Source organism: Ictidomys tridecemlineatus, chromosome 2, assembly GCF_052094955.1.
Source record: "Ictidomys tridecemlineatus isolate mIctTri1 chromosome 2, mIctTri1.hap1, whole genome shotgun sequence".
NCBI classification, from domain to species: domain Eukaryota; kingdom Metazoa; phylum Chordata; class Mammalia; order Rodentia; family Sciuridae; genus Ictidomys; species Ictidomys tridecemlineatus.
Window position 1 is genome coordinate 216,745,777 of NC_135478.1, and position 24,875 is coordinate 216,770,651.

General features: G+C 37.1%; 1 protein-coding gene across 7 annotated transcripts in view; it reads left to right on the forward strand.

Annotated features, from left to right (window-relative positions):
- Luc7l2 (LUC7 like 2, pre-mRNA splicing factor) overlaps positions 1–21,952 on the forward strand; it is a 71,323-nt gene extending 49,371 nt beyond the window's left edge. For all 7 annotated transcript variants that reach the window (XM_040291359.2, XM_005332417.5, XM_040291360.2 and 4 more), the window contains 5 exons: positions 7,147–7,323; positions 9,108–9,199; positions 11,911–11,940; positions 17,054–17,245; positions 20,934–21,952. In XM_040291359.2, the coding sequence (XP_040147293.1) occupies positions 7,147–7,323; positions 9,108–9,199; positions 11,911–11,940; positions 17,054–17,245; positions 20,934–21,111 (669 nt within the window). In that variant the 3' untranslated portion in view covers positions 21,112–21,952. The remainder of the gene's footprint in view (positions 1–7,146; positions 7,324–9,107; positions 9,200–11,910; positions 11,941–17,053; positions 17,246–20,933) is intronic.
- The last annotated feature ends 2,923 nt before the right edge of the window (positions 21,953–24,875 follow it).

The window sequence follows — 24,875 nt, forward strand, 5'->3', positions numbered from 1 at the left end:
AACCCAGGCCTCACACATGCTAGGCAGACAACCACTGAGCCATATCCCTAGCTCTTGGGAAGTTTTCTTTCTTCTTTTTTTTTTCTTTTTAAATTTCACAGTGATTTTTTTGATTTCCCACAAAATATGAACTAAAAGTATTATAGGAGTCCCAGGTCAGGTACAAAATCCAGGGCTGGCCACTCAGCCCAAATATCAAACCCAAAGGGTAATTGCAAAAAAGCAGGAAAATAACTTTTAGTGTAGCCACACTGGGAAGACATGTTTTTAGGCATGTTTTCCAGATGCTGACATGACCTGAAGGTTTAAATAGAAGGAGAATGGGGCATTGGGGAAGAAGTTATGCATTGTTAAGCGGACTTGGTCAAGTTGTGGTCTGATGGATCATTATCTCAGTTCTAACACTGAGAAGTTCTTATCACAGCTTTATCATCTTTATCTCCTTTATCATCTTTCCTTAACCTCCCTTAATATTGCTGGTCAGCAGAGCAGAAAGGCAAGAATTGAGGGAGGGAGGAGAAAAGGAAAAACTATGGTGACTGCTCCTCATAGTTCTCCTATAATGCTATCGTTACAATGATGATCCTGAACATCAAGAAAATATTGTTCAATATTCCTTATGATATTATGTGATTATAATAAAAATATTACTTAAAGGAAGGGAAGAAACTAATACATGTTAGATGTTTTCCACAGAAAGGAGAGAGTTGAAGAAAGACTTATGCCCAGTATCTTATTTCCCAACCAGTCTTAAGTCTTTTTTTGTTTTTGTTTTGTTTTGTGTTGTACTGGGGATTAAACCTAGGGCCTTATGCAAGCTCTCTAATACTGAGCCACATCCCTGGCCCCTCTAATCAGTCTTAATTCTTAATCACTTATTGATGTAAAAACTTTGTCTTTGGTTTGGTATCAGGGTAATATCAATTTATAAAACGAGTTGGAAAGTGTTTTCTCTTTCTGAAAATGTTTTTTTCTAGAATTGGTATTATTTCTTGGGGTAGAATTTACCATAAACCATCTAGGACTGGAGTTTTATTTGTGAAAGGTTTTTTTTGGGTGGGGACGGGGGTGGTGGTTATGGGATTTAGCCCAGTGGGAGAGCACTGGGTAGAACACTACAGGGCTACATCCCCAGCCCTTTTTATTTTTTATTCTGAGGAGAGATCTCACCAAGTAACCCAGGCTGGCCTCAAACTTGATATCCTCCCGCATAGCTGGGATTATAGGTGCGTGCCACTATGTGCCCAGCTTTTCCTATTGATTTTCTATTTTGCTGTTTATTGAGAGGGGAGTGGATAAATTTCAAGCTATAGTAATTGTGGATGTATATCTGTGTTTTTCCCTTTTGTCATTTGCTTTCATCATCTGTTTTGAAGCTCTTTTATTAGGATTATGCCTTTTTGATGAATGGACCCATTAATTATTTCCAAATATCCCCCCTTATCCTTGGGAATGTCCCTTGATTTCAGTTCTATTTTATCTAATATTTATATAACTACCTAGGCTTTCTTGTAAATTAAGTTTCTGTTAATTGTATACCATAAGCCCTACAGACAATATTAGAGGTAGAAAAAAGAGCTATAGATAATAGTAGTAATAAAATGGAATTCTAAAAAAATACTCTAAAAGAAGCAGGAGCAAAGGAATAAATAATGTAAAGGACAAGTAGAAAATAAATTGCAAGATGGTAAATTTAAACCCAGTATACCAACAATTACGTTAAATTTAAATGGCCAATAATAATAGAAAGATAGAAAAAGATATACCATGTAGCCATTCTTGATAATTTCAGTGTCTAAATATTTAGGGTTTCTGTAAGTGCAATTTTGTCAATCCAGAAAATAAACAGTAATTTTTAAATGAAAAGTACTTTATGGCTATAGCTAAATTATAGTTAATTTCCATGATGACTCGTAAGATAATCAAGCTAGTGAGCATTATTTCTTTTCCTTCAATATAATTGCCAGTTTCATGAATTTTTTTTCCCCTCTTTGGTACTGAGAATTGAACTCCGGGGCACTCAGCCACTGAGCCACATCCCCAGCCCTATTTTGTATTTTATTTAAAAACAAGGTCTCACTGAGCTGCTAAGCACCTCGCTGTTGCTGAGGTTGCCTTTGAATTTACAATCCTCCTGCCTCAGCCTCCCAAGCCACTAGAATTACAGGCGTGCACCACTGCACCTGGCTCTATGAATCTTAATATATGTGTACTCAGAGGTTTACTAATATTACATAGTAGCTTAGCCTCTTAGGCATATATTATTATCAGTTTTTTTTACTAAGAATAACACTTTAAAAATTTTACTTTTCTATTATAGATTGTGCTCAGCTCTATATAATAAAAAAACTAATTTGTGGCTTAAAAGCTACAAATTTTCTCAGCTAATATTTTAGGATTAGGGAAACATAATTTGACTCCATAATGCCATCCAACATACAGACTATTTCTAGTTCTATGTTTAGCCATCCTTTCTGTGTGGACTCATCTGGATGCTTATCAATTTGTGGCAGTATTGGTCTAAACTACAGCCTTAAGTGAAGGAAGTAAAAAAATCAAAGCATTAAAATGGAGTTGACATGCCTTCATGTATCTGTACATGTATGTTTTAATTTAAAAATTTTTATTTTGATTTATTTTCACAAAAGTAAAAAATAGTACAAAGACTTTCTCCTCTATCCTTTACCCCATTTAAAGTAACATTTACTATATTATTTTTTTCCCTGTATGTGGCTAAACTATGTCTATTTGTTACAGTTAAGATGCCTCTTGTCAGGTCAATGGCTAACACCTATAATCTCAGCTCTCTGTAGGCTGAGGCAGGAGGATTACAAGTTCAAGGCTAGTTTGGACATCTTGGTGAGACCCTGTCTCATAATAAAATCATTTTTTAAAAGAAGGGCTGCAAATATTGCCTAATGATAAAGAGACTCTGAAAACAGATGCTTCTTTAACCCAAATACTTTGTGTTTAAAATAAGGATGTTTTATTATATAAGCACAGCACAATTATGAAAATCAAGAATTAGTATTTATACAAGGCTGTTAAAGACTTTGTTCACATATCATCAATTGTCCCAATAATATTTTTTATTCTTTTTTAATATTTATTTTTTAGTTGTAGTTGGACACAATACCTTTATTTCACTTATTTATTTTTTATGTGGTGCTGAGGATCGAACCCAGGGTCTCGCACACTCGAGGTGAGCGCTCTACCGCCTAGCCACAACCCCAGCCCACATTCTTTATTCTTAAAGAAAGAAAATTTTTCCTCTCCAAGATCCAGTCCAAGATTGTATGTGTCATTTAGTTAGGCCTCTTTAGTCTCCTTTAATCTGGAACTGTTCTAGTCTGTCTTTGAAGAATACAATCTTCATAGTTTTGATAAGTATTCATCAGTTATTTTGTAAAATGTCCTTTAGTTAGAGTTTGTCTTAACATTTACTCATAGTTAGATTTCTTTTTCTCTTTTCTTCCCTTTCTTGCTTTTCTTGTTTTGTTCTTTCTCCTTCCTTTCTTTTTTTTCCCTTCATATACTAAGGATTGAAAAGAGGGTCTTGCACATACTGAGCAAGTGCTCTACCATTGAACTACATGTCGAGCCTCTCATGATTAGATTTTTATAGGAATATCACTATAGGGATGTATACTTTTGAAACATTTGTTAGTGGTTTTCCCCATTTTTGGTGATGGTACATATTTTTTTTTCTGGGAAGTTACTGCGTTTCAGTAAATACCTTGGTATTGACACTTTTAAGGCTGTATAAATACACTTTCTCATTCATTTTTATCTGCAGGGTTACATCAGTCAGTGGTGGGTTTTTATCTGAATTTATTTATCCTCTTTTGAAGAACTTTCCTATATATTCTGCCTGACAGTTTCCACTAGTATCTTAGCCAAAGTTCTGTGGAAGCTTGGAAAATGTCATATTTTTAGCTGGGTCTGTTGCTACCTCAAATAAAAGTCAGAGTCCTGTTAGTAAAGAAAAAAGAGGACAATATATAGGGAAACTCACCATTTTTTACTGTTTAATGAATTAATTCATACAAATGAAAATGTGTGAGTTAATCTCGGGACACATTTTATCTCTTATCTTAGTAGAACTGTATTCCTTTTAGTGGGGAGACTTACCATGTGTATGCATATCCACATTTCCGAGGAGGGGAAAACAATCTTTGAGAAGGAAGTCTAACAATGTGGAAAACATGTACTCCTTTACAATTATACTTGGCTTCTGTTTGCTTGACCCTTCATTGGTATGCAGTTTAGAGACTGACCACATCATGTTTTTAACAAAAACTATAGAAAAGAACATTGATAAACCCTTTTCAGACTGTTGTATTCTGTATCATAGTAGAACTATTAAGGTAGTTTCTTGGCAAAAGGTGTGTGGACCTGTGACTTTTGACCTCTAGGGAAGTAGTCTAGGATAGGATGTAGTGGACAGGAGGACAAAGGAGAATGTATACTTTTCATAACAAAATAGCCATGCTTTTTTATATTTTCTTCCATGCCTTTTTTTTTGGCAAGGGGTCAGTCTCAGAGATTTGTGCATGTACACAAACATTCTACTACTGAACCACATTCCTAGCCCCCTTGTTTGACCTTTTTTTTTTTAATTCTACAAATTTTAATTTCTAAGCAAGTAAATATCAGTCTCCATAACCCACAGAAGCAAAAGGCTTCTTAAGTCAATTTCTTATTATTTTGTTTTGTTATACCAGTGTTTAAACCCAAGGGTGCTTAACCACTGAGCCACGTCCACAGCCCTTTTTATTTTTTATTTGGAGACCAGGTCTCACTGAGTTGCTTAGGGCCTCACTAAATTGCTGAGCCTGGTTTTGAACTTTTGTGACCCTCCTGCCTCACCCTCCTGGGATTGCTGGGATTACAGGCATGGGTCACCATATCAGCCTGGTCCTTTTTTATTCTTATCATGAAAGTCAGAAAGATCCTAGAGGCCAAAAACTGAGATGGGCACTGGAGTAACTGAGCCGTTTCCTGCTGTCACCTCGTAAGGAGCCATTGTGAGGAAATTTCAAACACTGGCTGGATAAGACTGGCTGTTTTTGTCTCTAAGTACAGAAAACTTTTGGTGGTGGTGAGCTGTGGGACTTCTAGATAGTGTGGTTGATGGTTGTGGTGTTTCGATATGTATTTTAAACTTGGGTTTATTTTGTTTTTTTGTTTGTTTGCTTTTAATCTGGTGTCCTTATTTGGTATTCCAGTGATAGGTAGGAAAAGTATTCAGAACAGTGTAGTGCTTCAAGGGCCCAGGTGCTACAAGACCAACTTCATGGACATAATCAGATCCTAAGGGGCATTAGGCAGGGTAGCTTACATTATCATGGAGCATGCACATGGGGGAACAGCTATGGCACTGCCTTTTGGATCTGGTGGTATGTTGGAGGAAGAGACCTGAAGACTATGCAGGCAGATCATATATGTCCTGAGCTATTGCCACAAGAAGGGCATTGTGCACCTACACCTTAAGATAGAGAACATCCTAGAGATTGCTGGAGGCAATTTCAAACTCGTCCACTTCAGCCAGAGCACTGGATTAATGGCTGGGCAGAAGCTGAATGAGTTTGAGGGCACTCTCCTCTACCTTACCCCTGAAGTCATCCAGTGGAAAGAATATGAGGGCCCCATGGTGGATGTCTAGAGCCTGGGTGTCACTGATTTATGGCAAACACCACTAAGCAACTGAAGAAGTTCATGCAGGCAAGATATGACAATCCCCTGCACATTTCCAAGGAAGCATGGAATGCTGACCAGTCAAATACTGATGGTGGACCCCACGCAGAGGCCCACAGTAGAGCAAATAATGAGCCACCCATGATAGAGCCAGGGTGAGGAATATTTACTCAGCTATTCTGTTAAGCCTGGACCCAACAATTATGGCAATCATGCTTAACGAGGGTTTTGAGCCCTGTAATACCTGGTTGTCCCTGGCAAATCTAAATACAATGAGGCAGTGGCTACATACCTGGTACCCCAGCACTAGATAATCCACGGGCATGCTTACACATTCCAGGTGAAGCCTATGTGTTGGGGAGTTAGGCCTTGCCAGGTCCTATATATCCTTTCAGTGTTCACTTAAAGGAGTGCCAGTGAGCCTGCCCTTTCTACCCTCCCTCTATCCCTTTGAGCATCAGCTACCTGAGATGGCCAAGCAATAAGTCAGGGCAGAAAGGTAGTGGATGTGCCAGTGTGCCTTCTATCTGTCTGTTTCCTGAGGACCTCCACTCCCAGCATAATCTCCTATCCACAGTAGTTGGGCCATGGCAGACAACAGCACATCCTCCCAAGGTATCTCTATAGGGCAGTCCATGACAATAGCAAGGGCTAGAAGGGGGTTACTAGGAGGATAGCCATTTACGTTCAACAACTATGTTGTTGCATGCCTTGGTTTTGTGAGCTGGCATTCAGAGAAAAAGGGCAGAAACGTGCTAGATTTAGAAGCAGTGTGACTCCAATGAAAATACAGAGACAGACAAATCAGTGGACAGTGAGAAGACCCTGAGATCTGTGGATCCTGGTGTGGGCATCACTGTGACGTGCATGTGGTATGCATGCAGTCTGGCTCGGGCTTTCTGCACGGATTCTGGCCAGGAGCTTGATTCTACCAGGAGTCTCCTGTCTCCACCTGCAAGAGACATCAGAGGCTCTTTTCCCTGGGACACTTTCTCCTGCCCTGCTGTTCTCTGTCCTTTCTTCATACTTCTAGGAGAGTAGAGATGGTTCTTAATAAATTTCTGTTTCTCACACATTGTGTAATAATACTGATGTCCTAAGATTTTTTAAAAGGCAGATTAAAAAAAAAAGTGGTGGGGGGATTCAGAGCAAGGGCAATTATCCAGCAGCTGTGCTCTCCAAGGCTTCCCTCTCCTATGCAGTGTAGGTAGAGTCTTACTCTCATGGAGCCAGTGTAGACTGATTCAATTTCAGCTGGTTGCTTTGCTCTGAAAATCCTTTCTTGGTCTTCAGGCCCCTCCCTGAGGTATGAGGAGAGGGTGGTAGGCAGCTGTTGGTGAAGATACATCTGGCAAGGCATTGGAGACCCCAGAATGTTCTATGGCCTTTTGTTTGACTTTTAATGAAATTTATGTTTTTATTTTTGTTTTATCCCTCACTTTTGTTTAGGAAGTTTATCGGAATTCTATGCCAGCTTCCAGTTTCCAACAGCAGAAACTTCGGGTCTGTGAAGTCTGCTCTGCCTACTTAGGTCTTCATGATAATGACAGACGACTGGCCGATCATTTTGGGGGTAAACTCCACCTGGGATTTATTGAAATAAGAGAGAAGCTTGAAGAATTAAAGGTACTTTGGTAAATTAATATCACTGACTGTCCTATTTTGCTATTTATTTTTTGATCTACTATTAGTTGTCTTTGGAATAGTATTCTCAGTTGTGATTTATGTCAACAGTTCACACTGAATAGTGTAGAATTATAAATGGAGATTCAGGCAGGTTTAATGGATGATATCTGAGAAAAAGGCTTTTCAGTATTATTCTGTTATTCTGGGAGGTATCATTTTGTGTTGAATTAGTCATTTAAATTGGTTTCTAAACTGACCCTTTTCTACAAAATAACACCTTACCCTAAAATGTAAGGTGTTATCCTTTTCAGTAAAATCAATAATAGTTATAGGAGAATGGAGAAAATGAGCCCAGTATGTGTTGAAATATTTTGGAGTTCTTTACTAAATATAAGCCTATAGAACCTCTAGTTTGGGGCTGGGGATGTGGCTCCAGTGGTAGCGCGCTCGCCTAGCATGTGTGAGGCATTAGGTTCGATTCTCAGCACCACATAAAAACAAAGTAAAGGTATTGTGTCCACCTAAAACTAAAAAAAAAAAAAAAAAAAAAATGTTTTTTTAAAAAAAATAGAACCTCTAGTTTTGTCTACCTTCCTCCGTTTCAGGAAGGAATTAGAACAGCCTATGAAAGGAGGACACTCACTATTAATTAATATGTGTTATTGTAAAAAGGCAGCATAATTCTTATCTCCCTAGTGCTTTTGAGGGAATAAGCAAATATATATACACAAAAAAAGTGAGGTATTTTGAAGTGGTAAAAGGCAGAGAGGCAGAGTTACTTTTCAGAGTTGCCTTTCAGCTATCTGATGTGGCTTATTTTTAAAGAATAGGGTATTGTAGCCTTTTGTCACAAGTTGAAGACTGGCCCAAATATTGACAACAATGGAGAGTCACTTTCCATGTAATTATATCACTGGAATTGATCCCAAGATTCATGGCTTGACTTTTACAATAATGAGGAGTCAGAAAACACCCAGGGAAATCAGGTGTGGTAGTGCACATCTATAAACCTAGTGACTGGAAAGGCTGAGGCAGGAAGATTGCAAGTTCAAGGCCAACCTTCACAACTTAGACCCTCAGCAATTTAGCAAAATTCTGTCTCAAAATAAATAAAATTGGCTGGGGATGTAGCTCAGTGGTAAAGCACCTCTGTGTTCAATCCCCAGTACCAGAGAGAAGGGGAAAAAAAATAAGGACATAACCATATTTTCAGTATGTATTTATCCCCTCTTCATTTTTTTGAGTAGCTGGAATAAATCTCACAATTTCTAAAAACTGTCAAAATGGGTTTTATTTTAACAGAGAGTTGATGGGCTCTGTTTATAACACTGCATACTTGGGATTCTTTGCAGAAACAGACTTAGCAACAGAATCCTGTATCACTTTACTCATATCTTTAAAGGCAGCAGCATTGAAATGGTACCATTGCCTCATTGGAAATGATAAGGAATGGATATTTGTGATGGTTGATGTTCATGATAAGTATATATAAAAAATAATGCTGGGAAACATTCAGAAAAGTCTTATTGAAGTAATTTTGAAATATCATGTAAAAATCATGGAAAAGTTTGAGATATTGCACATTTTCCATAAAAGGGAGGAAGTTTATAGAAAGTAGGGTGTGAGCTTAATAGTTACATCCGACAGGGTCAGATTGAATTTTTTTTTCCCCAACAGATCTTGAAGTTAATAATACTATGTTGGGAACCAGAAATGGTAAAGTTTAAGGTAAAGATAATTAATAATTGACCTAGTAAATAAACTTCTTATTTATTGTTTTTAAGAGAGTTGTAGCTGAGAAGCAGGAGAAAAGAAACCAGGAGCGCCTGAAACGAAGAGAAGAAAGGGAGAGGGAAGAAAGGGAGAAGCTGAGAAGGTATGGCATGATAAATAGTCCCAAATATTTGAAGTTAAGTTTCCTGGTTCTAAAAAGAAATGTGACTGATACATGATTTTAGATGACATTAAGTCTCTTCTGGAGCATTGGAAAATTGCTTTTACTTTTTAAAAATATTACCATGAAAGGCAGTTTTTATACAGACATACAGGCTGAGTATCCTTTCTCCAAAGTGCTTGGGAGGAAGTGTGTCAGATTTGGGAGGTTTTATTTGATTTTGAAGTGTCTGCAAAAACCTTACTAGTTGAACATCCCTAATTCTGGACCTGAAATGCTCCCAAATTTTAAACTTGGTGAGCATCATATCTGTGCTGAAAAAGTTGTGAATTTCAGATTAGGGATGCTCAATCTGTATTAAGCCTTAGCCATTAAACTAAATGCAATTTATAGAATGTGTAGAAGAGTGAATAGAAAATGCTTTTTTGTCTTTAGGTCTTATAAGATTTATAACAAAACCGTATTCTAGCTTTTTGGTTTTTCATATTGCACTAGATTTGTACTAGGTTGGCATAGAATTATATGAGTCACTTTTACCCATTGGCAACTAAAACTGCATAGCATCATTGTGGCAACGTTCTTTGTGAGTTGTGTTCATAGTTTTTTAAGATGAATTTATGATGGACAGGCATGCTATAAGTGATTAACTTACGGTTCTAATAGGTGATGTTTCCTTAATCATAATGTGTATGGTATCTCTAAAATTTTAACACCTCTCAGAGTTAGTAGATGTGCCTAACTTCATTAAAACCCTTTACAATATGTGAGTAGATCATGCTAACTACTTCTAAGCTTTGAGCCTATTAAAGAAATTTTAAACTTTATTTGTGTTGACTTTTAACTGGTAATCCTTTTGCACTTTAAGAACAAAATGGAACAAAGCTGTGTGGATATTGTTTCTTTAGGGGAAATGCTGTCAGTTTTTCCCATTTCTCTCTGTATACACAGAGCTAGCTATGAATATATATATTTTTTTCATTTACCATAAATTTTACCTCAGACCTTTATCTGTTTGTTCTTTGGTGTACATTAAGTTCTTACAGGGATATTACTAAGTATTGTAATATTTAGGATAGAATAAATAGCATTTTATTTAACATTGGAATTCTGAATTTAAGATTCAACTGAGATGATAATCAAATGAGAACAAACATTTTTTGCAAGAATATGCTTTCACATTTGTAGATAATGAGAAAGAAAATCACCAACTGTGTTCCTCTTTTAGCTGGGTGCGGTGACACCTGTGATCCCAGTGACTCAGGAAGATTGCAAGTTTGAGGCTAGCCTCATCAACTTAGTGAGACCCTAAGCAACTTAGCAAGACCCTGTCTCAAAATAAAAAATAAAAAGGGTTGGGTATGTAGCTCAATGGTAAGGTACCCCTGGGTTCAATTCCCAGTGCAAATAAAAAGTACACCTCTTTCAGAAATGTGCAAATTTTTCCTCTATGACCTTGAGAGAAGTGGTGTAATTAAATGCTAGTATAAAAATTATAGGAGGGGCTGGGGTTGTGGCTCAGTGGTAGAGCACTCGTCTACCACATGCAAGGTGCTGGATTCAATCTCAGCACCACATAAAAATAAATAAATAAAATAAAGGTATTGTCCCAACTACAACTAAAAAAAATATTTTTAAAAAGATTATATGAGAAGGGATTCTGACTATGGTGCTAAAAAGGACAACTGAAAAACAATCCTTAATCACTTACTGGGTCCTTACTGTATGCCAGGCATTGTACTAAGAAATTCACTATACTGGGGCCAGGGCTATGGCTCAGAGGTAGAGCGCCTGTGTAGCAATGCCCAGGGTCCTGGGTCTGATTCTCAGCACTGCAAAAAATTAAAAGGGAGGCTTGCAGAAATTGACTTACCAAGAAATTTGCCTTAATTAGTTTGCCTAATCCTCATATACACATACCCCAATGAAAAAAAATTTTTTTTTTGTATCCTTCTTTGTCACTGTCAGACTAATAAGCTAAGGGAGGATATATGTGACCCACTCACAGATGATGAGTGGTAGAGCCAGAATTAAAACTCATGTCTGCTGGACAGTGGTACACACATGTAATTCCAGTAACTTTTGGGAGGCTAAGGCAGAAGGATTGCAAGTTTGATGCCAGCCTGGGCAACTTACTGAGATCATATCTCAAAAATTAAAAAAGTTAATAAGTTGGGGATGTTGCAAATTGGTTGAGTGCCTTCCTAGCATGTGTGAGGCCAAGGATTCAATCCTTAATACCACAAAACGCGCACACACACACACACACACGTGGTTGATTACTCATTGTGTGTTAACAGTATGCTGGGTCATGTGAAGATATGTAAAGTTGAGCTGGGTATTATAGGGATTATAGTATGAGTTTGTAGCCCCCAAATATATGCATTCCAAATCATAGAAATTTTATTCTTTTCCCAGAAGGGAAAAACAAGTGACAGAAGTATAAATAACATATTTTTTCTAGGCTAGCAAATGGTTTCTGAAGCAGTAAGAGTGTGATATACTATTGTGTTAGTTTCCAGGAACATATTATTTTTTATTTAAGAGCAGGTATCCAGTTAAGGGATCTCATATGGCAAGATGGGGAAGTCTGTAATTGGTGGTACATTTTGGGGGGGGGGGAATGTGTGCTAAATATACACTTTGATGTTTTTAATTTATAGTCACTTTTCTAAAAATAGATATTCTCTTTTTAGGTCCCGATCACATAGCAAGAATCCTAAAAGGTAGGTATTTATATAAGATAGGTAGTGAAGTTGTGTTTTTCAACAAGTGAAAATAAATTAACTGTCTTATAAAAGTTAATGAGAATTAATAAATTATTACTGTTTCTTTGTTTTGGTTCAGTTTTGAACATTGTCATTTTAGGAGAAACTGATCAAAAGATATTCTTGAATCACAAAGTTTATCAGAGTAAAATTATATACAGTACTCTGGAATTACAAGGGAAAGATGTCAAAATAATTCTTTAAAATCTTTTTCATGCTAAGTAAATATGGTAACTTTTTAAAAGTCAGTTTGTGTGGTACATTTAAGGAACAGCATTCTAAGAGGTTGTTGTACCTGTGGAAAATAGAAATACGTTGATTAGTTAGATAAATTTTTGAATGAGATCCTCAGTAGGTAAGGAAAACTAAGCTATTTAGTCTGCCTCACTTTTGCCTTTTGTGAGTCTACTGTTTTTCCCTTTGTATTGTGAGTACAAAAAAATTTCAGAGGCACACTAACAGATATAAGGAGGGGAAGGGACAGATAATACTTCCTTTGATTTTTAGTGGTAATATTTGGGGTATTTTTAAAAGTCTTTTTCTAATTAATCGAACAATTTTCTGAGAAAGGTAGAGAAATGTGTTTTACTTCTTCTTTCTTGGTTCTTTTCTTGCTGTGCTCATTTTGTTTTGAGCCTTTCTTTATAAGTCCATTCCCACCTAGAATGTCCTTTTTCATTCTTTTCCAGATTCTACCATTTCTCTTGTGATTACATCACCTTTTAAAACAATTTTTGTTTATTCTTTTTAGTTGTATATGACCATAGAGTGTATTTTGACATATCATATATACATGGAGTATAACTTCCCATTCTTGTGGTTGTACATGATGTTGAGTTACACTGGTTATATTCATATTACATCACCTTTTTGAAACCTGCAAAGTCTTAAACTCCAGAGAGTAACTTATTTCTAAGAACTTAGTCCTAAAAAGTAGAACATTTGTTGTTATGAAATAAAAATCTTATGTTTCTATTAGTTACCCCTTAGTATATTTTAGAATCTTTCAGTGATATTTTTGCTTAAAACCCTAAAAACAATCCAGGCACAGTTGTCCATACCTCTATAATCTCAGCTACTTGGTAGGCTGAGGTGTAAGGATCACAAATTCAAGGTCAGCTGGGCCTGGGCCTTTTTGTCTCAAAAAGGGACAGGTTGGGGCCAAGGATGTAACTGAGTAGTCAGTGTGGTAAATTACTAGGCGTAGTATATATTGGGGTTGAGGGAGAAACCCAAAACAGACAAACCAAAAATTATACAAAAACTCAGACATTAATAAAGGAACCATTTGCTGGGCGTGGTGACCCATGCCTATAGTCCCAGCGGCTTGGGAGTTTGAGGCAGAGGTATTGCAAGTTCAAAGCCAGCCTCAGCAAAAGCGAGGCACTAAACAACTCAGTGAGACCTTGTCTCTAAATAAAATAGAAAATAGGGCTGGGGATGTGGCTCCCTGATACCCCCCAAAATAAATAAAAAATAGAAATCTGCCAAATTGAGGGCTGGGAAGGAAGCCCTCTGTAGAGGGCTTGGTTGTTTGGTTGGTTGGTTGGTTGGTAGCCGGGTAGGTAGGTAAGTGAATAGATAGATGGCATTAGATCATCTAAAGGTTTTCCATCTCTTTCATAGAAGTCAAAGTCTTTATTACAGTCGTTAAGTAGGGCGACCATAAATGCCAGTCTACCCTCTGATAGTTCCGTTGGATATTTTATTAATAACCCCCACTTTATTCTATATAATTGACCATTCATAGTGTCCTGGTTTTAATGGTAAAGTCATCCTGCTTGTAAGACCTTGAGGTTACCCCTACCTTACTTAATTCCAGCAAAATATGTTCCTCTGGTTCCTTCAGTATGCCAAGCCTTCTGCCACCTCAGGACCGTTGCATCTGTATGCTCTTCTCTGAAATGACTAATGTACTTATTCTCTTCTTTTAGTCTTCCTTAAAATGCTATCCTATCAGAAAAGCCTCTCCCTATTCTTTTTTTTTTTTTTTTTTTTTAATGGTACTGGAGATCTAAACCAGGGATTCTCACATTCCAGGCCAGTGAGAATACCCCAGCCCATCTGCATATTCTTTTTTTTCCTTTTGGTTTTTTTTTTGGGGGGGGGGTTGGTACCCAGAATTAAACTCAGGGGCACTTGACCGCTGAGCCACATCCTTAGACCTATTTTGTATTTTATTTAGAGATAGGGTCTCACTTAGTTGCTTAGCACCTCACTTTTGCCAAGGCTGACTTTGAACTCAAGATCCTCCTGTCTCAGCCTCCAGAGCCTCTGGGATTACAGGCATGCCCCACCGAGGCCAGGTCCATCTGCATATTCTTTATAAAATATTACTTCCCCATTTCTCTACCCACCTTTACCCTACTCTGTTTATACTAGACAGAGATCTGTATAGAACTAAAAGAGTATTAGCTTTTAGAGGCCAAGGGGCCAAGGACATGGTTTTTGTTTTCTTTCTTTCTTTTTTTTTTTTTTTTTTTGTGGTGTGTGTGTTTGTTTTGCAATACCTGTTGAACCCCAGGATGCTCTACTGCTGAGCCTTGTCCTCAGACCTTTTTGACCCTTCTTCTCTCCCTCGCTCCTTCTCCCCCCCCCATCTATCCGTCTCTCCTAACCTCCCTCCCTTCTTTCCTTCCTTTTTTTTTGGGGGGGGGGGGAGTTCTGGGGGTTGATCCCAGGAGTGCTTTACCATTGAGCTACATTCCCAAACTCGTTATTTTTTGAGACAGGGTTTTATTAAAATCGCTGAATGCCCAAGATGCAGAGACTGATATTAAAGTTGTGGGCCTCCTGCCTCAGTCTCCCAAGTTGCTTGATTTACAGACATATGCCACCACGCCCAGCTCCTCTTTTTACTTTTTTTTTTTTTTTTTTTTTTTTTTGAGACAGGGTCTACTTAAATTGCCAGGCTGGGGCTGGGCATGTGGCTCAAGCGGTAGCACGCTCGCCTGGCATGCGTGCGGCCCGGGTTCGATCCTCAGCACCACATACCAACAAAGATGTTGTGTCCGCCGAAAACTAAAAAAAAAAAAAAATATATTAAAAATTCTCTCTCTCTCTCTCTCTCTCTCTCTCTCTCTCTCTCTCTCTCCCCCCCCTCTCTCCTCTCTCCTCTCTCCTCTCTCCTCTCTCCTCTCCTCTCTCCTCTCTCATTTAAAAAAAAAAAAAAATTGCCAGGCTGTCCTCAAACTTGGAATTCACCTGTCTCGGCCTTCTTAATAGCTATGATTATAGGTGTGTGTTGCCATTCCTGGCTTGTACTTATTTTAAAATTGAATAAAAATGTGCATTGGAAGAAAGGATTCATAATAGATCCAAATGAGTAGTTAAACAAAATGTTACTTGATAAAATTTTTATTTAGTGAATTTTACATTTCTTTTCCTCTGCTCCTTTTTGGAATGCACTCTTCAGTTGTGGAAATACTCTGTTTGGCTGTGATGTTAGGTCCACATTACTTACCTTTCTTTGATTATAACGCTGACAGAAATTGAAAGCTTTTCAACTTCATTTCTTATATAAAATAATCATTTGAAAATGAACTTAGTGTAAACTATATCTGAATAATTTGTTTTTGAATGTACTATATCAAGTTATGAGAAAATATCACATTCTCAACGCACTTTAAAAATTTAAACCACTTTATCATTTACATTCTATACCATAAGATTTACCTAGTTTAAATTTGCATGTCAGTGATTTTTAATAAATTTAAAGCTATGCAACTATCACCACATACTAGTTTAGAACAACTTCATCACTCTGAAAGCATTTTTTTTTTTTAATTTGTGCACTCAACCCCTGAGCAACATCCCTATCCCTATTTTGTATTTTATTTAGAGACAGGGTAACACTAAGTTGCTTAGCACCTTGCCATTGCTGAGGCTGGCTTTGATTTCTGTATCCTCCTGTCTCAGCCTTCAAAGCCACTGGGATTATAGGCATGCGCCACCGCGCCATCTGAAAGCAATTTTTTTTAAAGTTTTTCTTTTAATATTTATTTTTTAGTTGTAACTGGACACAATGTTTACTTACTTACTTACTTACTTATTTATTTAAAGAGAGAGGGAGAGAGAGAATTTTAATATTTATTTTTTTAGTATTTGGCAGACACAACATCTTTGTTTGTATGTGGTGCTGAGGATCAAACCCGGGCCGCACGCATGCCAGGCCAGCGAGCTACCGCTTGAGCCACATCCCCAGCCCCTACTTATTTATTTTTATGTGGTGCTGAGGATCGAACCCAGGGTCTTGCACGTGCTAGGCAAGCGCTCTACCACTGAGCCACAATCCCAGCCCCCTGAAAGCAACTTTTTAAATCAAACAGTACACCTTTCTCTCCTCTTTGTTTCCCTCAAATATTTCTGTTCTCTGCATGTCACCTCTACCCTTCCACGCAAGTGATCTGGTTGAGAGTACAGAAGTGTTTTTCCGTCTCTACTCTTATATACTTATTAGTAACCCCCCACCCCAGCTTAGGTAAAGTTCTCAAAAGTGATTTTTTTGCATAATTTTTTTCCCCCTCTCCAGTTATGTGCTACTTGAGTAGAGAACTACCTCACTGTTTTAATTACACTGAGATCTATTATACTGTGGGTATTTAAAACTTACATCTGTGGTCATATAGCCTTTTCAATTCAGAGAGGATAATTTATCCCAAATAGTATTCTTTCTCATGCTTCTCCTTCCTTCCTTCTGTCCATGTCCATCAGGTACATATTTAATTTCTAATATATTTCAAAAATTCTTAGTCTAAATGCAATTAAGTTCCTAAAGCATTTAGACATTATAATTCCTAGCATGTAGTAGTTGTGAAGATTGTTGCTCTCATTTGTTATATTCCTGAAGTAAATTTACACAATACTGATTGACCTCTCAGAATTGGTATTTTCTTGTTTGCAGGTGTTAACATATAGCAATTTATTTTAGTATAAATTGAGTTGATTTGGAATAAAATTGGCAGTAAGACAGGCTACTAAGGAATAATTTCTCTTTAAAGAACAGGCATTAGTAAATAATAAATGTATTGCTTACAAAATTATAATAAAATGAAATAAAATCTTTTTGTAGATCCAGGTCCAGAGAGCATCGCAGACACCGGTCTCGCTCTATGTCTCGAGAACGCAAGAGGAGGACTCGATCCAAGTCTCGGGAGAAACGCCATCGCCACAGATCCCGCTCCAGCAGCCGCAGCCGGAGCCGTAGTCACCAGAGAAGTCGTCACAGTTCTAGAGATAGGAGCAGAGAGCGATCCAAGAGGAGGTACTGATGTGCCAATCAGAGGATATGGAGCTACCTTGATGGTTTAGCCTTTTGTTTACTTATGTTACTTATGTTTAGAGTTTAGATTATTGGTTTGAAAACTTGCACCTGGTGATATGTACACATTTGTGTGTGGGTGTATACATTTTTTTTCCTGATTATATGGGTAGTTCAGAAAGAATAAATTACATATGAGCCAGAGGAAGAAATTGAAACTGATATGTGCAGAGGTTACTGCTTTTCTCTGCTTAGTATGTCTTGAAAAAAACGTATTTTACAGGCAAATAATTTTTAGATACTAATACTCTTCAGTTTTTTCAGTATGTATTAACAAATTAGGGACTCTGAGAAGTCCTTTCATTAAAAGAGTTGTTTAGCTTTGTTTGACTTACTATTTTCCAAACTTATTTGAGCTGGTGCGCTTTTTCAGAGCAGACACATTCTAGTATATTCTTGTTTAATCTGAAGTACAGGTAATGCATTGTTGTATACACTGTTGCTTGGTGCAGGGCAAATTCAGAATTTTAAGGAAGCTACACAACTTCTTGGTATAACAAAAACTACTTAAAAAGGTGCAAGGAGGGCAGGCATATTTAAGGTATGTTTAAGGACCTGAATATTTAGTGAGAACAGTGGCTTAGAATGTGGTAGAGGAGTTTAGCATTCACAATCTATATAGACTAAACTCTCAAAACCTCAGGTCACATGGTAGCCCTCAACCCAGATAATTTGTATGGAATGTAAACCATACTGAAAATTGCTCTTTTTTTTTTTTTTTTTAACTTTTCTCCTTCCTTAAAAACCATTCTTAAGTATATACAGGATAAATATTTTTTTGTGTTTCTAGTATACTTACTAATCTCACATTTTCTATGGAATCCTTTTCATTAAATCCATGGAAAGCTGTTAAAAATATTTTCTTTATTTTGAGTCTCAGCTACCCTAATTCCTTGAGATCATTTACAAGCTTGAGTGATTAATAGGCTCTCAGTCAATATTTTTATGATATTTCTGACCTTGTTCTAAGTAATCCTTAAGGTGACTTTATTAAGAATTATTATATACTTTCTACTATATTATGCTTAGTAAAAAAAATAATATAACATAGTTGAGCAACCATGTTTAAGTTGCTCTAAGAAGTTCTCTGTATGACAACACAGGACTGCCATCCTTGACAACAGATAGTGCTAATAACCTTGATATTATAGGGTGAGTCATCTAAGTTTAGATGAGGAAAATGCCAAAGTAATAAAAAAAAAAAAAACAGCTTCAGGTAATCAAACTTGAATAAAGTAGATGTAATTTAATCAGGTAGGAAAGTTACTTATAATAAGGCCACTTCTCATACACTTTTGAAACTGGATATCTTGGAGGCCACCGTCAGTGGAGTGTCTAGAAATAGGCCTTTTAAAAAAATTCTCCATGAGTCTTAACCTGCACACAGAAATTTTGAGAATTATGCAGCTAAGCAGTTGAAGATCTAGATAATTTCTTGTGTTGACCTGCTCAACTGTCATTGTTTCTGGTGTTTGTGAACTCTTAAATGTCCTTATTGGTGGTGGAGATGGGAGGGCTGGGTGTGAAGTCTCCTTCTCTGAGATTGTGTCATCTTAGTCCCTGATGCTTCCTGCATTTGTGAAGTTGTATAGGAAATTTCCCCCATACTACATGATACCCCTTCACATCTAAGATTTTCAGCATGTTCATAAAGAGGCTTATTTTTGTAAAACTATTAAAAGTTTTGCTTTTCTCAAGAGAACTTCTCATCTTTGAATTCAAGTTACTCTTTAAAAGTTATTGTTTTAAACCAAAAATTAGCAGATAATTGCCCTTAAAACTTATTTGTTATTACACACAAGATCAAGTTATTGCTACCAGTGTGGATTTAATTTTTGAAGGTAAAAGTTCCCTTTCAAAGTCTTTGACGTTGTGCTGTTTCCTTGCCCTGCTGTGAAGCTGTGAAGCACTGGTCTCTGATATATGTAGATTGTCTTTGTGATCTTTCCCTGGCAACATTTCCCGTGGGTCAGTGAGGACTGTTTGTAGCTTTCTGCTCTTGCTCTTTGTAGAAATGAATAGTGCAGACTTCAGAGACAGACTCGGGTCTGGGGCTTTGCCCAATATCTTCATTATCCCTTCTGTCTTTCCCCATTTCTTAAGTAGAGATAGTACATATTTATTTGCTTTGTTAGGATTATTGGTAGTATGAATAAAGTAGTGTATGGAAATTGCTCCTGTGTGGAACATTGTGATCTCTCAGAAAGTGTTAGTTGATGCTCACCTTCAGTTATTATCACTGACCTCTGGGATTTACCAGTAGGTAATGTCTTTATTCTTATGTATCATTTCAATCATATCTCCTCATATTTCATTCCCATAAAGGCTATGGATAAGACTAGTTTAAATTTGCAGTCACTAGTCTTGCACTCTAATTCTTTTTTAACATATCATTTTGAAATTAAGCTTACTAAAACCTTAAGTAGAATGTTCAATGTTGATATGATAGAATATTTGAACCTTTTAGTTTAACCCTTCTTAATTGTATGTATAAAATGGAGTATAATAGTATTTTTTTTTCCCTGCCTTATGTCTTTCTGAAAGTCTCCTTACTCAGGGCTGGGGGTTTAGCTTGGCAGACACATGCTAAGTATACTCAAGGGCCTGGATTCAAATGCCAGCACACGAGAAAAGTATTATCCAGGTCTTGCCGGTGCCTCCAGAACCTAATTTTGAACACGGATTAGGTGAGGTAATTATGTAAAAGTTCTGCATCACCTGTAAAGAACCAAATAAGTGATATTTGTTACTGATTCATTTAGATGTTGAGAATATAGAAGACTATTCTAATCCCATAATATTTTTTTCGTTTTCCTTCTAAATCTCTGATATGAACTTATTTGTGACATATCTTTCTTACTGAGGATGGGGATGGGAAAGCAGAAGGTAATAAGAAACTTTATTATAGTGCGATCATCTTTTTTTTGTCTTCCAGTCTAGTTTTAATGATCTAACTCAGGAGGAACAAAGCAAATTTTTAAGTTAACAAAATGGTTATTTACAAGCCATATTATTGAGTGTTGAGTCTTGTTGGTGTTGGCAGACTGTTCCCTACAGGCCACACAAGGCCTATATCCTGTTTTTGTATAGCCAGCAAGCTATGGATGGTTTTACATTCTTGAAAGGTAGATGTAAAGAAAAGAATTCTACCACCATAAATACTGTGTGTCACCTGCAACACCTCAGATACTTACTGTCTGGCCAGATAAGCAAACAAACAAAAGATTTGCTGACCCCATACCAAGTTACTGATTTCCATCCAGTTTGGAATCATGTTCTTATATATTTTTTAAAAATTTGGTAATACCTTTTACTTTTTAAAGCTATTATCAATGTATTATTTTTATATTAAATACTTTTTATGAATTGGAGATGTTTTATGGTTGTCTCCAAGATACTGAGAATATCTTGACATTTTAGCTTATGCTTTTTTGACCCTAGCTTTTGTTGCTACCTGTCTTGTTTTAGAGCCCTTATCTATGACCCTAATAGTGCTCTTTTCTGTCAGTAAACTGACTCCTCTGTCTTGGATATATTCTAATATATTTCTTCAGCTTTCTATTTATCCTATTCTTTAATTTGGATTTTGGGTTTCCCAACATATTTTGCTCCTCAAATTAATATTTTTCAGATCCTCAAAAGAAAGATTCAGAGACCAAGACTTAGCATCACGTGACAGAGACAGGAGTTCAAGAGACAGATCACCTCGTGACCGAGATCGAAAAGATAAGAAGCGGTCCTATGAGAGTGCTAATGGCAGATCAGAAGACAGGAGGAGCTCTGAAGAGCGCGAAGCAGGGGAGATCTAATTAGCTGTGTATATATCTTCAATCCTTAAGCTTCCTACGGAGTTACACACTATTGTTTAGTTTACAGCTGTTCAGGGTGACAGTGAGCAGTTCCAGACACTGATCCAGCCAGGCTAGATGTACAGTATCTAACTTGATCTGAACTGAACCTGTTTTCCTTGAGAAAGCCTAAAACTACATCCATAGTTTCTGGTGAACCTGTAATACAGTTCTGAGAGTGCAGTTTTTTATAATCCGACATTGATCTCTTTATTCTTTCAAGTAGGAGTGATAGTGAATGAATTGTGTTACTTGCCTTGGGATTTTTTGAACATTTGTAAGCCGCTGTCTTCCTTTCTACTCCAAGCAGCAGCTTTGGGAATTTTTCTTTTTAATTCTTCTGTCTCTGACTTTTGTATCCCTTAATACCTGTACCCTCCAACTATAAGAGAAAGGGTCAGGGAAGCAATATAACTTCTGTTCTAAGGTTCTACTCCCATTAATTACTAGCTAATTACAGTTCAGAGCATTTATACTGGAATGTGTGCTGGAGAAATTAAAATACTGGGGTTTGTTGGATGGTGCCTATTTAGAGTTGGAAGTTGAACAGCTGTTGCATTATATACTTTTGCTTTTTTATTGAAGTTTTGAAATCAGACTTGTCTTGATTTTTCTGTTCCATCAAATTGCTATGTTCAGGATGTTCTGGGGGGGTGGGGGCAGGGACTCTTTCGTAATAAGCACTTGTTTTATTTTGTGTGTGTGGAGTATAAAGGCTACACCCTTATTGTAAAAAATATTAATAATAAAATGAAAGAAACAATCACCACCACCATCATTAAACTGTAACTTGTCTAGTAAATTGTTACTAGAACTATTTCCTGTGGGTATTTCCTCTATTCTGTCACATGGTTAACAGGGCCTTACTGTGCAAGGCACCAAAGGAAGTGAATATGAATTTGCAAAGATTACAGAGGAACTGTGAACAGTTCTGCCTACACCCTTGTTGACTGTACTCTACTACTTCAGGGCTGTTTGTAACAGCTGCTGTAGAGAAGGACTGAACCTGCAGAAATAATGGGGGAATTTCTTGGTTTTTTTTTTGTTTGTTTGTTTGTTTGTTTTTCTTATTCAACAAACCTGAATAAAACCAGTATGTAACCAACATAATGAAACCATCAGTTTCTGCATTAAAGAGCTATATACCGCCAGGTGTGGTGGTGCATGCCTTAAACCCAGCTACTCAAGAGACTGAGGCAGGACCATTCCAAGTTTGAGGCAGCATAGGCAATTTAGTTAGACCTTGTCTCAAAATAATGTATATATTTTAAAGAGGTAGGGATGTAGCTCGGTGGGAGAGTGCTTGCCTTGTGTGAGGCCCTGGGTTCGGTCTCCAGCACTGCCAATGGACAGTGTACCGGCACAGCACTTCCAACGAGTACATCCCTACCTCTTAAACATATTATACATATTTTGAGACAAGGTCTCACTAAAATTGCTTGCTGCCTCAACTTGGAATGATTGCATGATGAACGCTGGGTTTGATCCTCAGCACCACATAAAAAATAAGTTTAAAAAAAAAGGCAAGAAATAACTTTTAAGACAAAGTATAAGGAAAAAAATACATTAACCAAAATTAGTGTCTGTGAATATAATTAAGATAACCTTTCAAGAGCTGTTTCTGTGTAAAGCTCGTTACATTTGACATGACAGGAATATGGGCCTCTGTGAATACGAGAGAACAGGAAACTAATGCCATTCTAAGTAATAATATTTTTATGTCAAAAAGGGACGTCAATGGGCCTGTGGTTGGCTCAGTGGTAGAGCACTTGCCTAGCATGTGTGAGGCACTGGGTTTGATTCTCAGCACTGCTTATTTATATTATTATATAAATAAATGGATAAAATAAAGGTCTATCAACATCTTAAAAAAAAATAAGGAAAAAAAAAGGGGAGACATCAATGTTTCCAGTTTACCTAGTGATGCTTGAGGTTTCTTTGTTTAGTTTTACACGTTTGGTTATACAGAGTTTAGCCTGTATAAACCTATGTATGTCCATGGCTCATTTTCCCGCTTTCTACTTTAGGTTGCTTGTCTAAAGCCAAGCATGCATTAGACAAATAACTGGTTTGTGTCTGCTTTGTTCCCAGTGGCTTGTGGTATTCTCCTAAATCCTTACGATGTCTTTGAATTTAGTGTCTTGGGTATGAATGTAAGATCAGAGGGATTAACTGGTAGTGCAAGGAAATGTCTGGGACCTGACCTGTTAGAGTTGATGATGTATCTGGGGTTAGGTATTGAACTCTGAAATCATACTTTTAAAAATGTTTTGCATCCTAATTGTACAGAAGGAATCAAATAGTTGGAGAAGTAACACATGTCTCTATTAGCAGCTGTTACTATATTTGTGATTTGGGGAGAGGGGGGTAGTACAGGCCCTACAACAAACAGCTATTGATCGCCAGTGTTACGCCTCCACCGTGGATCACTTCAACTGCACGGTTCTTCATACAGATGATCCAGTTTAAAAAATCCTTTTCGGCTTTTAGATGACCAGTATACATTTTAAGTAAACATCCTTGAGACAGGTCAGTCACTCTGAATTAGAAGAACCCTAAACTCAGTATCTCTTCCCACCTACACACACTATTTGCTACTTCTGTGGTAGCTGGTGGCTGAAACAGAAAAGTTAAATGAAGTCCTATTTGACAAAAACCTTTGATCCTATAGGAGTAAAAACATGCCAAGTGTTTTTACCTTCAGCGGGTCCCTTCATTTCACTGCTGTGTTATATTCCCACAGAGCTCTTTTGATCTGTGCCGACAGCATCAACTGAAATAAAATCAAAAGGCCTCCATTGTTAAGTGGATTTGCTTTTTTCTGAGGTGTTTGTTTTACCTTTCTCAAGCCTTTAACCAAAGGTAACATCTTTTTCAAGTTCCTTTCTCTCTCCAAGTTGAGTATTTAAAATAATAATAGTTTTCAAGGTTGGCCTATTGAGCTACACAAAGCCAAGCATGCATTAGACAAATAACTTTTGCCTTGCAGTAAGTTCTCCTTTCAAAGTAGTTTTTAGGTAATGGGTCATCTATAACATGTAATTTTTTTTCAAATTAGTACTAAATATAATTACTACTAGAATAAGAAATGTTTAAAGGGTTTTTTTTTTTTTTTAATCGAAAGCCTAAGAAAATATAGCACAGTTTAAAAAAAATACACATTCTCTCAACTGGACATTCCATTGAGTTATGACTGTACTAGTTGTAAACCATTGAAACAGGTCTCTTCATCTGGTAGTCTCCTGTTTCCCTGAGTTTCTTGAGTGCCTCCCCTGACCCTAGGCCATTCTCCCATCTCAAGGGTAATGACTGTCACAGCCTGGAGCCTCCTCCATTTAAGTCATGCTGTCCTGACTTAAATGTTTTGAAAAACATGTATATTTTAAAAAATTTTTTTTAGTTGTAGATGGACACAATATTTTATTTATTTATTTTTATGTGTGCTGAGGATCGAACCCAGTGCCACATGCATGCAAGGCAAGCACTCTACCATTGAGCTATAGCCCCAGCCCCAAGATAGATATTTATTTTGGTCTGAAAAAGCAAAAGCAGTGTGCATCATGATTTTATTATACCTCAACTTTTTTTTTTTTTTTTTTTGTAATTGTAGATGGACAAAATGCCTTTATTCGTATTTTTATGTGATGCTAAGGATCAAACCCAGTGCCTCACACATGCTAGGCGAGCACTGTACCACTAAGCTTTAGACAGATGGGCCTTTATTT